The sequence below is a fragment of the Montipora capricornis genome, chromosome 2 (assembly GCF_036669925.1).
Source record: "Montipora capricornis isolate CH-2021 chromosome 2, ASM3666992v2, whole genome shotgun sequence".
NCBI classification, from domain to species: Eukaryota; Metazoa; Cnidaria; class Anthozoa; order Scleractinia; family Acroporidae; genus Montipora; species Montipora capricornis.
Genome location: NC_090884.1, coordinates 23,717,276 through 23,729,775, shown reverse-complemented (window position 1 = coordinate 23,729,775; position 12,500 = coordinate 23,717,276). Strand labels below are relative to the sequence as shown.

Genomic DNA, 12,500 nt, shown 5'->3' with positions numbered 1-12,500 from the left:
TAGTAAAAGTCGATTTCAAACACCGAATATAAACACCTGTTATCGTCTAATTGGCATGTAATTTTTGTTCTATAAATCTACTGCCGAGCCTAAAGCAGAACACGAGCCAATACGTATTTCTCAACGTTCTTCAGATCCACGGTTCCAGGCAAACGGGTTTTCGGGTGATTTAAATTAATTCATCACGAGTTACAGATTACCTGTTCTTGAAGTTTACTCACTAAATAAGCTTTGATTGTAGACTATTGACGTGCTGTTGTAACTCCGCAATTTGCACTCGCTTTCACGAAACTGACGTTCCAGTTCACCTATTTACTTGCGGTGGCTGATTTCCTTTTTTTTCGACGAGAGCGTAGCTGAGTACAAAAGTCTGTACGCTACTGAAGACGCGGACAACAATTTATCGTCTAGAAGTAGAATTGCTTCCCGAAAGTCACATTCTAACAGAAATTTCCACAAATAGTTGGATGTGCAAATTATGTCACGAGAAGCGCTAAGTCGTTTGGATGTGTCAGAACGCCCCGATCGCTTCAACAAGGGTAGGAATGCAAACAAGCCGAGAACATACGGAGACCGTTCCCGCACGACAAGCCATGTTTCTAGTCACGCAACGACAGTAGTTACTGCACCCAAGAACGAAAGGTGTGACCCTAAAAGCTTGTGTGAGATGTGTGGGAAGAGTCATGATCTTGATGACTGTAAAGAGTACTTAAAGAAGTCCTTACAAGAAAGGAGAGAGTTTCTAAAGGAGAAAGAGCTGTGCTTCGCGTGCTACGGTGGTGGTCATAGGTCAAATGGGTGTGCCCAGAGAAGAACTTGTAAAACGTGTGATAGACGTCATCCTACTGGACTTCACGATGACAACTTTCGTCCTAAATCAGCCAACAATCAAGAATCAGAATCCCTCGAACGAGCAATCAGTCGATGTGGTAACTACTTCTCATGCTGAAACTGAGGAGGCCGTTTGTAGTGTTGTTGGCATAGGGAATCCAGTAACTGCCGTACCTATAGTCCCTGTCAGACTAAAAGCCGCCGGAAATGAAGACGTAGCTGCCTGCTTGGATGTTAAAGGTGCCGACACGAAGCTGATGGTGAGAACTGTGAACGGTACTAAGTTACATGACGCTAAGGTTTTGAACGGTTTGACCGTTACGGATCTGAATGGTGAAAATGCCATCACTTTGCCTAAGACATACACCAAAGAAGACATTTCTGCGATCGAAGTAGACGTGCAGTCACCTGAACTCACTCGTCGGTGGAAACACCTCAACCGGATAGCTGAATTTATGCCCTCTAAGCTCCACGGTGCGAAAGTCGGTCTTCTCATTGGATCAAACTGTCCAAAGGCCCTTGAACCTATGGACATCCTAGCGAGTGCAAACGGTGGTCCCTATGCGTTAAAGACTTTTGCGGGATGGGCAATAGTTGGGCCGCTGCACATGACCAACACAGAGCAGCAGAAAGTCGACTGCAATAGAATAGCTGCCTTTGAAGTAGGATCAGAGAAGCTCCTTGGCCATCATTTTGCAATAGAGGACAAAGTTAAAGAAATTATTGTGCCACTGGCTTTGAACAAGATGTTCGAACTAGACTTCCACGAAAGATTTGACGAGAAAAAACGACAGTACTCACAAGAAGACAAGAAATTTCTTAAGATTGTCCATCAAGGCATTCGACGCACAGATGACAACCACTACGAGATACCTCTACCCTTCCGCTCTGACGATGTGTGTTTTCCGGACAACAGAGAGCAGGTGTTGCAAAGAGCATGCTGGCTGAAAAGAAAGTTTACAAGAAACAGCAAATTTTACGACGACTACGTTAATTTTATGAATGACATCATCCGTAAGGGATTTGCTAGAAAGGTGCCAGAAGATCGAGCTCCCGCCAAGTCAGGTCAACTGTGGTATATACCTCATCATGGTGTCTACCATCCTAGGAAACCAAACAAGATCAGGGTTGTCTTTGATTGCAGTGCCAGATTTGGAGGGACGTCTCTAAATGACCAATTACTCCAAGGGCCGGACCTGACCAGTTGCTTAGTTAGCGTGTTGTCAAGATTTCGTCAGCAACCAATCGCCTTTATGGGTGATATTGATGCCATGTTTCACCAGGTTCGAGTACCCGATAAACAAAGAGATTTTCTCAGATTCTTTTGGTGGCCGAGTGGTAACCTCGACAGAGACCTCGCAGAATATCAGATGAATGTGCACCTGTTTGGAGCTGTGTCCTCCCCTAGTTCTTCCAATTTCGCTTTAAGACAAGCTGCAGATGATGCAGAAGAATTCGTTGGTTCCGAAACAGCTGAGGTATTGAGGAAGAATTTTTATGTAGATGACTGTCTACGCTCGGAAGAGTCAGAAGAAGAGGCTATTCAGAGAATACGTGGTGTACGCTCCGCATGTGCTCATGGAGGCTTCAACCTACAGCAACAGAAGAAGCAACAGAAGAAGGGTGTTGGAGAGCGTGCCAGAGGACTTACGTGCCCAAGGATTGAGAGCTTTGGACCTGAGCAGTAATTTTCTACCAGTTGAAAGAGCCCTTGGGGTACAGTGGGCTGTCGAATCAGACACGTTTGGGTTTCGAGTCATCCTCAAGGACAAGCCACTCACTCGCCGAGGTATTCTTTCCACCATCTGTTCTATTTTTGATCCACTAGGGATGGCTGCGCCTTTTTTGTTGACCGGAAAGAAAATTTTGCAAGATCTGTGCCGTACGAAGTTAGACTGGGATGATGAGATTGACGACGAGTTTCGCATACGTTGGGAGAATTGGAGAAGTCAGTTGTCTGCATTGGAGCACTTCTCAATGGACCGTTGTGTCAAGCCTGATGGTTTCGGTTCTGTTATTTCAAGGCAAATCCACCATTTCTCAGACGCAAGTGCCATTGGTTATGGCCAAGTGACGTATCTACGGACTGAAAACGACAAGGGTAACATCCACTGTTCGTTTCTGATGGGCAAGTCCCGCCTAGCCCCACTTAAAGCCATGACAATTCCGCGTCTCGAGCTTACAGCCGCGACTATCTCTGTTCAAATAGGTGGAATGGTTTCCAGAGAGCTAGATGATCCCGTTGATAGTGAGACCTACTGGACCGATAGCACGACCGTATTGAAGTACATACGAAACGAAGCGAAGCGTTTCCACGTGTTTGTAGCAAATCGCGTGCAAAGTATCCGAGATCAAACAGATCCCGCTCAGTGGAGGTATGTTGAATCCAAGAACAACCCGGCTGATGACGCATCGCGTGGTCTGAACCTCCTTGTGTCCTGAATAGCGTCCTCAACAATGATCCTGATGTCAAGAAAGTTCAAGTGCTAACTACTGTTGTCGACGAAAAGGCAGACATCCTGACGAGGCTTGCGCGTTTCAGTAACTGGCATCGCATGAAGAGATGCATCGCATGGATACTTCGCCTCAAGCAATTATTAACCCACAAGCAGTTACCGCTGACAGACAAAGCACACAGAACGAGAAATGCAGCCATTAAAGACACGAGTCACGAATCATTCACGGTTGAAGAAATGCAGCGCGCAGAGAAAACCATTCTCCGACTGGTACAAGATAGTGCGTTTCCTAGGGAGCTTGAAGCCTTACGGAAGATCCAGCGAGAGCATTGTCAAGAGAGTCGTGATTTTTCAAGAGCCAGAAAAGCAGAAATCAAGAAATCTAGCACATTGTATCAACTTGATCCTGTTCTAGACAAGAATGGCTTGCTGCGTGTTGGGGGAAGACTTGGCAAATCACGAGTGTTTCCAGATGATTTCAAACACCCGGTTATCCTCCCAAAGAAGAGTTTCGTGGTGAATCTCGTCATTCGTGACGCGCATGAAAGGGTTGGCTATTCCGGTCGAAGCATCACCTTGGGCGCGCTTAGGAGCAAGTATTGGATCATCAACGCCAATTCCGTTGTAAGGCACTTCATCTCAAAGTGCGTGACGTGTCGCCGGCTTCGTGGTGTAATCAGTGAGCAAAAGATGGCCGATCTTCCCAAAGAAAGATTAACACCAGCCCCTCCATTTACGTATTGTGGCGTCGATTACTTTGGCCCGTTTTTTATCAAAGAAGGACGCAAGGAAACGAAGCGTTACGGTGCGTTGTTTACCTGCTTATCAAGTCGGGCCGTGCACATCGAGACTGCGAACTCGCTAGAAACTGATTCCTTTCTGAATGCTTTACGACGCTTTGTTGCAAGAAGAGGGCCAGTGCGTGAGATCAGATCTGATCAGGGTACAAATCTCGTTGGGGCAGAGAAAGAATTACGAAGAGCTCTAGAAGAGATGGATAACGGCTCAATTCAGAGAAGCTTATGCAGAGAGTTCAAGGCTGATTGGGTACAATGGAAGCGAAACCCTCCCTCTGCTTCCCACATGGGTGGCGTGTGGGAGCGCCAAATCCGTTCTGTACGCTCAATTCTCACTGCGTTAATGCGTGAACATGGCAGCGGTCTTGACGACGAATCCTTTCGAACCTTAATGACGGAAGTAGAGTGTATTGTAAACAGCAGACCCCTAACCACACCTTCCTGTGATCCTGACGATTTGGATCCATTGACCCCCAATCACATCTTGACGATGAAATCCAAGGTTGTGTTACCCCCACCTGGCAACTTCCAGAAAGAAGATGTTTATTTGCGCAAAAGATGGAGAAGAGTCCAATACCTTGCCAACGTATTCTGGTCAAGATGGAGAAAGGAGTATGTTCAATGTCTGCAGCAAAGAGTGAAATGGAATCGCCCAAGAAGGAACTTCGAAAAGGGAGACCTGGTCCTCATCGCAGATGATCGAGCCGCACGAAACGATTGGCCTATGGCCCGAATAGTCGACACCTATCCCGATGCAGAAGGAAACGTGCGTTCCGTCAGAGTCACCACGGGAACAACAACACTAGATCGTCCTGTCCACAAGCTTGTCCTAATCCTTGAAGACCAGGGTTTAAAATCCCAGCCAGAGGAGCCTTTAGAGACATAACTGAAACTTTGTGTATTTTGCTTTTTTTTAAAGCTTCAGTCTGTAAGAGTTTTTTCGGAAGCTAGAAACTCTTAGGGGAGCCAGATGTTGCTGCCGCATTTTTGAATGAATATTTTGTTCGCCTTTGTTTTTAAAATTACTTTCTTTCACGCTTATATGTCGTTTTCGTAATCATTATTCTGTTAGTTTTTCCCTGCATAATTTTGCCTTTGTTTAGTTCATTAGTATAAATTCGCCGCTTTGCTTAAAAATTCATTCTCATTTTGTACTTCGGAGAGTCAGCATTATTTTGTTATAGGTTTAATCGTCTCTTGGTTTAGTTTGTTCCGTTTTAAAGCCATACAACGTTTGTAAGTATCATTTCCACTCATCGTTTCGTTTATTTCGTCGTTTATAATTCCTTGTCGATTTCTGTTCACTTAGCTCATTGCAATAACGTATTTGTGTTTGTTTCCTTTTAGCAACCGCTTTAGTTAATGAACTTCTACCATCGAATTAAAGTTACCGTGTTGTTTTAGCAAGCGCTTTGGAGCTTTGGCTTTGGCCCCAATATGCCTGATATGGCGGAGAGTGTAAGAAATGATGAAGATGAAGAGAGCAGATTGGAAAGTTTTGAACAAACTGAGACTTCATCTTCAGGCAATGATGCTGTTTTAATTGAAGATGATGATGAGGATAGCATTGAGAGTACTGACCCTGAAGTGATAGTCTTGCTTGCCAAATGGTTACAATCACCTGATGGAGGGGAAAAAGATGAGAAAACTGCAAAACAAGATGTGTCACAGATAAAGAACATTTTATCTCTGATTGATGCTGACAAAAGAGTTATGTCGCTTTTTGATTGACCCTAATTCTGAGCAAATTTGTGAAGTATGCTGAAGAGAAATATGTTCCTCAAACAACCAAATCGTACTTTATGAGCCTTAGTCATTTCTACAGCTATGGGAGAAAAGCCAGCAATTGATGCATCTACCGAGGTGGTTACTCAACTCCTACAACAGATCTAGCCTAAAGAGAAAGTGGGAAAAGATGGAAGAAGACAGAGTGGAACCTGCTACACCTGAAAAAATTGATCAGTTTCAAAAAAGCCAAGCTGCCAGGGATGCTGTCATTTTGCTGGGAAAGTTGAATGGAGCACGTAACATTGAGATCACTCAGACTCACTTTCTTCTGGTGGAAATCTCAATTGACAATGCAAACCGGGAGGGAGTACTGTCAAATATGACTGTGAAAGAATTTCAACGAGGTTACAAAGGAGATGACAGATACATTATTCATGTGATGAACCATAAAACATTTCATGTCCATGGGCCAGCCCAAGTCGTCTGCACTAGGAACCTGAAAAACTGGATGAATATCTTCATCAAACAAGTAAGATCAAAGGTCCCTGGTGTTGCAACTGAGAAAGAACAGCCCTTATTTCCATCTTGGAATGGAAAGAAATTGCAATCAGGCCAAATAAGCAAAGCCATTCAATCAGTCTGGAAGAAGGCTGGAATTTCAGGACCCATCCACAGCACACTCTTCAGAAAAGGTGCAGTAACAACATGTCACAGCAGCCAGAAGGAAATGAGCAGCAATCATGCAGATTTGATGGCGCATAAAGAAGACACAGCAAAGAGGTACATGTACAGTATAGTACTATTGTATTACTTTTTACTATTTGTTTGTATCTGCCATTCAGTATAATTCAATTTTTTGCTCCAAATTGACTCAATTTTAGCATATGTGCGTGCACTTCTTTTCATGTACAAAACATTTCTCTGGATTTATAATTTTTTTTTGCCTGAAAGCTCCATTTCACAGACCTTGCCTTTATGGATACCACTAGTACTGAGCCTAGCAACTTATAAATTATTTCTTTTGTCTGATCATAAACAAAGGAAAATCAGTCGACTGTGCCACTTTTGTTCGCTGCGTTTGAGGAGTTGCTACATGTAGGCAAGATACATATACATGTATTGTACTCATGGTGTCCATGGGTAAATTAAATCCAGCAATGTTTTGTACACAACAAAAAGCCCACAATGCCAAAATTTAGTCAACTTGGAGCAAAAAAAAAACCTGGGTAAATTGTCACTTAGGACATTAAGTTTTTGCATTAGCCTCTTCAATTATTTTGCTTGAAATACATTTTTAGTTTTTTGATTTAGAAATTCAAATTTGTATTTAATTGTTTAAGATTGTTGATTTAGATGTTAGACCTTATCTGGTGCATGTTTTAACCCGTTCACTCCCAAGATCTGAGTAGTAATTCTCCTTATTTAGTCTAATACACTTTCCTGTTGTCAGTTTGGAAAATTTGGCATTAGATTGATTCCTTGAGTTGATAGCCTTCTCAATTCTTGTTATCTGCTTGCTGGACATTGATGTTGTACATTGATCCTTCCTGGGAGTGAGCTCCCAGGGTTCAGCTCCCAGCTGCCACGGAAATACACTAATCACTTGCCTGTTTATTTCTTTATTTACTTACTTAGGTACTAGCGCCTGACAGAAAAGAGTAAATCATCTTTTAAAGCTTCTCAGCAGCTTTACACGGTTATGAGAATGAAAAGCAAGGAAGAATTTGATCTAACAGGGCAAGATGTAGATGTATATGATGCAGAAAGTGTTGCTAAAGCTGGTAGTCCATCTAGAGTACCATAGAGCACTGTGGCAGTTGATGAAATATGACAGCTCTTTCATGTTGAAATATTGGAAAAGAGCTTAAGCCTTGCATCTGTCAAAGAAAAGTGTACAGGAAGCAAAATCATCAAAACAGAAGATCCTAAGCGTGTATACAACAGGGTTCGGGCGGAATGGAGGTTTCCTAGCAGTGATGACAAGCCAGAGCTGATCGTACGTTTAGAGAAGATGTACCCAGTGAAGATTTTACCACCTACATCAATATCTTCCAGGGCAAAGGCACTTTTCTCTGAGGATCATGTAAGAACACTGCTTCATTTATTTGAAGATATGATAGGAAATGTACCAATTTCTAAAAACGAAATCCTTAAACGGCTTTCCAATGATGTTGAGGGGAAAGAAATTATATCAGTGCTATCTGTAAGTCAATTAAGTTCTTAATCATGACAAAGAAGAGCTAAAGTGCATTAAGAGGGACACTGTGGATCTAGTCTGATATAAGAACGTTTGTTTGCTAGTCAATATTGCTCTACTGGGTCGCCGACTTTGGTTGCTATTCAAATCCCTGTCACATTGTTTGTACTGATTGATTTGCTTTCATTTACTTTTGTGTTACATGTATTAACAACACACTGTAACTACAATGTTTCGTGAAATGCTTTATGAAGCCATGGGCTCTTGTTTGGATCAGCTGTACGCGCACACTACATGATTTAATACACAATTATGTGCATGCAATAATTGCTGTACATCATTGGTTTAAATAGTCATCTGAAAGATGGGAACTTATCAAGTTGACAAAGCAATGTTTTAATGTGCCGGTACACTGCAGTAATACATGTATGATCAACCCTTAAAGGCCCAATACAGGTTTTGAGAATTTGAAGTTTATTTCCATTTGAATTGATTTATCACACTGTTTAAAAGACCTTGTCCCAACTACGATCACCTTGTCATAAAGGGTTTAGCCTACATGTAATTTACAAGAGCAAGTGAAGAAAGTAGATCTTTGTGCTTGGAAGTATTCTATTTCAATAGGGTATGCATGTGTCACAAGGTCTGAAAACAGTTTTACATAATGTCATGTAAGCAATTTCAAGCTATAGGATCTCTATACATGATTTGCTTGTCAGGAATTAAGTTTAATTTTCGTATTTTTTAATGTGACAATGAAGAAACAGCTGGAGCCCCATAATTTTATCAGCACTAGATTTACATGTGGATATACTTTTGGGACACATGTAAGGGAAACTCCTCTGATTAATTAAACCAGACCAGATACTGTATTTAAGAAAGTAGGTATTAAAGGCCACTGGAGGGTATTCCTGTTGTGAAAAGGTTTCCCTTCATGATGGTTTTGTGTTGAGTTGATACTCTGTTAAATGAAGTACCCAAAACCACCTACAGGTGTAAGTGCATTTTCAAGCCACGCCCAATATAATGTACATGTTGATAGTGGAGCAAATATTTTATGCAGGTGATGGGTAACAGGTCATTTTCTAAAAGAATACCACACCATTATCAAAAACTAACATTAAACAGGCTATTTGGAGTGCTACAATACTCAGGCTAACAGGGGTTAACCTGTTAGCCAGGATAGCACTGTAGCTATAGGTGGCCTGTTTATGGGCAGCTTTCAATAATGTTGACCCTTTTACTCCAAGATCTGAGTAGTGATTCTCCTTAGTAGGTGCCATATGCTTTTTCGTGTAATGGTGTGGAGAATTTGACATTTGATCATTACAATACATATCCTCCATCATGCATGAGCTGATAGTTTTCTCACTTCTCATCATGTTCGCTTGACACTGTACCGATAATATTATTGTGAGGAGAAGTTTTATTATGACCACTTCTGGGAGTGAGAGGGTTAATATTCTGAAACTGGCACCCATTTTCCCATTACATGTACCTGTTACCCATTACCTGTAAAAAATAGTGACTGGTTGGTCTCATGGTTGAGTTATTATCATAAGTTCTGTGGGGAGTCAGCGTGGTTTAGTGGTCATCAACCGTGCCTCCTACCTCTGCGACCTGGGTCGTAAGTGGGCTTAGTTTCAGTCGACCTCAATCTGACTCTGAGGGTTTTTGTCCGGGTACTCCGGTTTTCCTCCCTCCTCAAAATGGACTCCCGGCCTATTCCATCAGGCTGTGGTGCTGTGCTCGGAGGTCATACATGGGTCATGTTCAGGGACCGAGCACCTAGCCGGCAGCACAGCTCCTTCGGTCCAACCTCGTTGAGCTGCGCCCTTAGTAATTCAGTCTCCAACTGTGAGAAAGGGCGATTAGCAGGTCAGATATTAGGTAAGATATCATGCACTTCAGAATTCAAAGGCATGTTATTGTTTATGTTACGTGTTGCAACCAACAAAATCGGTTTGGGAGACTTTCAGTATGAACTCAAGCTGCAGGACTTGTATGAGTGTTTTTAAGTTCACTTTGTTACTGTCAAACACAAAGTGTGAACTCTCCAAGTCCCTTAAAAAAATAGGTTTCAAAACAGGGGCTTGGAGGGTTATTGTTTTCATTATTACAAAAGAATCAAGGAAAACATTGTGTGACTGAGCTGTCAAAAATTTAAGACTTGGTATATGACTGTTGTAATTGCAAAACAATATGTTCTTTGGCCAGAGGATGTGTTAAGTTTTCTGTTCTTGTCAAATGCCAAAACATGTTCACTTTACAGTTACTGTCTTGAAAACAAGACTCATTTTACAAACCTTGTAAGCAGAAATTGATGTTAACAATAAAACAATTGTTCTTTCGTTTGTTCCTAGGGTCAAATTGCTCCTTATGATGACCACATGTTACCATTGCTGTTTTGAGTGTCTGGTGGTTCATCAGTTGAGTTTCTCTTGATCCCTTTACTGTTGTTTTTATTCAACTATAACTAACATTGAGTAAGGGGGTTTAGTTTCTGAAGAAACTGTGGGGTGTCGATGGGGGAGTGAAACACAACAATTTAGTTTATCCATGGAGTTGATAAACCCACATTTTTATAATTAACATTGGCTGTGCATCAAGGGGAAATTTGACTTGATCACTGCTTATTATCCAACAAAAATAGCAGATGCATAATTTCTATATTTCAGCTCCCTTTCCTATTACCTACTCGTGTTTATATATTTTCTTTCCACACTGTTAATTCAGGGTCCACAGCCCGCGATATCGGGATCAGGGATCAGGGATCAGGGATCAAAATTTCGGGCAAAAATACGGGATCAGTTATGAAAAAATATAAGTCATTACGACCCTAGTTAATTGGAAGGAATAGAAACTGACACATCTTAACATGGGTTGATAGTAAAACTGACATTTCAGGAGAATGTTGTAGCAGAGCTCTGCGCGCGCTGAGCACCATACTCAAGAAAATATGGTGATATAACTATGACGTTTCCGTACGTCCACCCCTCCATGTATGCCAATGTGACCAGTATCATGCTAGTTTACACCATACATCTTTGATATTGGACATCCATCTTTAAATTAATTGACAACTGTCAAAACAAGGTATCCGTTAACCAGTATCACGTGACCATATCGCAGACTCAAGCTTAGAGCTCACCGAGGTCAGCTGTTTTTTTTAAGTTGACTGCTGACCAGGCACTGGTTTTCGATTTGATTGCAGACTCAACCCAGGTTAACTCACCTGAACATAAGGGAGGCTTCATTTTTTGCGCACTTTATGTGGCTAGACACGGCTACATAGCCATACTATATATAAACGAAAGTTCTTACACAGTCAACGCTTTTCGTGTTCAAGTGGAAAACGGTTTGAACGATGTTTTCTTTCCGTGTTTTTCACTGGATTCAATCCAGTTTGACTTATCATGATATCTGTGATCCACACTGGTGGCTACGCAATTATTCAAGTTAAGCGTCGGCGAAATGTAAACTTAAAGCTGAGTGTTTATTTTTAATTTGCTTAGAGCTGTTTATTTCTCTGTATTGCAATTCTTGGTTTATCTTTAGAAGCTCTGATAAGGTTACATGATGCCTGGAGGACCAATGTCTAGAACAGAAACGAAAGGACTGAGCGAAAGAGAACGACAACGACAAAACAGAATACCAGTAATAGCACACAAATTCTTTCCTTGGACACTATAACGTTTGTTATTTTTACGGATGCGTATTTTTAAAAGTTGGTTTAATTGGTTCTTCCTTTGTTCAGGAATGAGAATAGAATTTTTATTTGTGAATCTGAAAGACGTTCTCTGGTTAAAAATTGGTTAAAAATTATAAGCTTTCGGCTATCTATCTATAGCCTTTAACGAATGAAATATAAGAAGCACGAATTAAAATATATACGAAAAGGGGTGTAAAAATTCGATGCGGGTGAGAACTAAAATATGAATAAGAATGATCTAGAAAAAAATTACAATAAAATAGAGTATTGTCTCGGTAACGGTTTAGAATTATTGTCCGCGTTCTCCTCACATCATGAGAGAAAACACAAAATCAGCACGGCCTCTACTTTGTTATTCCGTGCGTCTAATCTCCCAAGCACTAACGAAGGAAAATCACGCGAGACCAACTATGTCACAGATGCACTAAAAGCCAATGGCTACCCGTCCTCAGTCATCTCTTATATTTCCAAAAATAGAAAGAAGCCACCATCACCAACTGTACCATCACCAGAAGAATTGGTAGCAATGTTCTTTAGTTGGGTTGACCCACAGAATACACCCCATGGATTTGCGTGCCTTCCATATATTAGCGGCTTGACAGAGCCCCTCATGAGATTATTACGCAAACATGAAATTCGAGTCGTCACCAAACCACTTAAAACCCTTCAGCAAGAATTCCCATCCCCAAAAACAAGACAGCCCTTGGACCAACAATGCAATGTTGTTTACAAAATTCCGTGCTCGGACTGTCCGTGGAGTTACATTGGCGAAACTGGAA

The 12,500-nt window shown here is 41.6% G+C and overlaps 2 protein-coding genes and 2 pseudogenes across 2 annotated transcripts; 3 read left to right on the top strand and 1 right to left on the bottom strand.

Moving 5' to 3' along the window:
* Positions 1 to 595, bottom strand: part of LOC138036585 (uncharacterized) — a 4,950-nt pseudogene extending 4,355 nt beyond the window's left edge.
* A 199-nt stretch (positions 596 to 794) lies between these two features.
* On the top strand, positions 795 to 2,519 carry LOC138036570 (uncharacterized). The gene has a single exon (XM_068882722.1). It carries the CDS (start codon positions 795 to 797, stop codon positions 2,517 to 2,519), a length of 1,725 nt encoding a protein of 574 aa, XP_068738823.1.
* Positions 2,520 to 2,661: 142 nt separating this feature from the next.
* On the top strand, positions 2,662 to 4,970 carry LOC138036554 (uncharacterized). Its single transcript, XM_068882721.1, has 2 exons — positions 2,662 to 3,206; positions 3,278 to 4,970. Exons 1-2 carry the CDS (start codon positions 2,662 to 2,664, stop codon positions 4,968 to 4,970), a joined length of 2,238 nt encoding a protein of 745 aa, XP_068738822.1.
* Positions 4,971 to 5,820: 850 nt separating this feature from the next.
* LOC138036538 (uncharacterized) lies at positions 5,821 to 8,036 on the top strand (annotated as a pseudogene).
* The last annotated feature ends 4,464 nt before the right edge of the window (positions 8,037 to 12,500 follow it).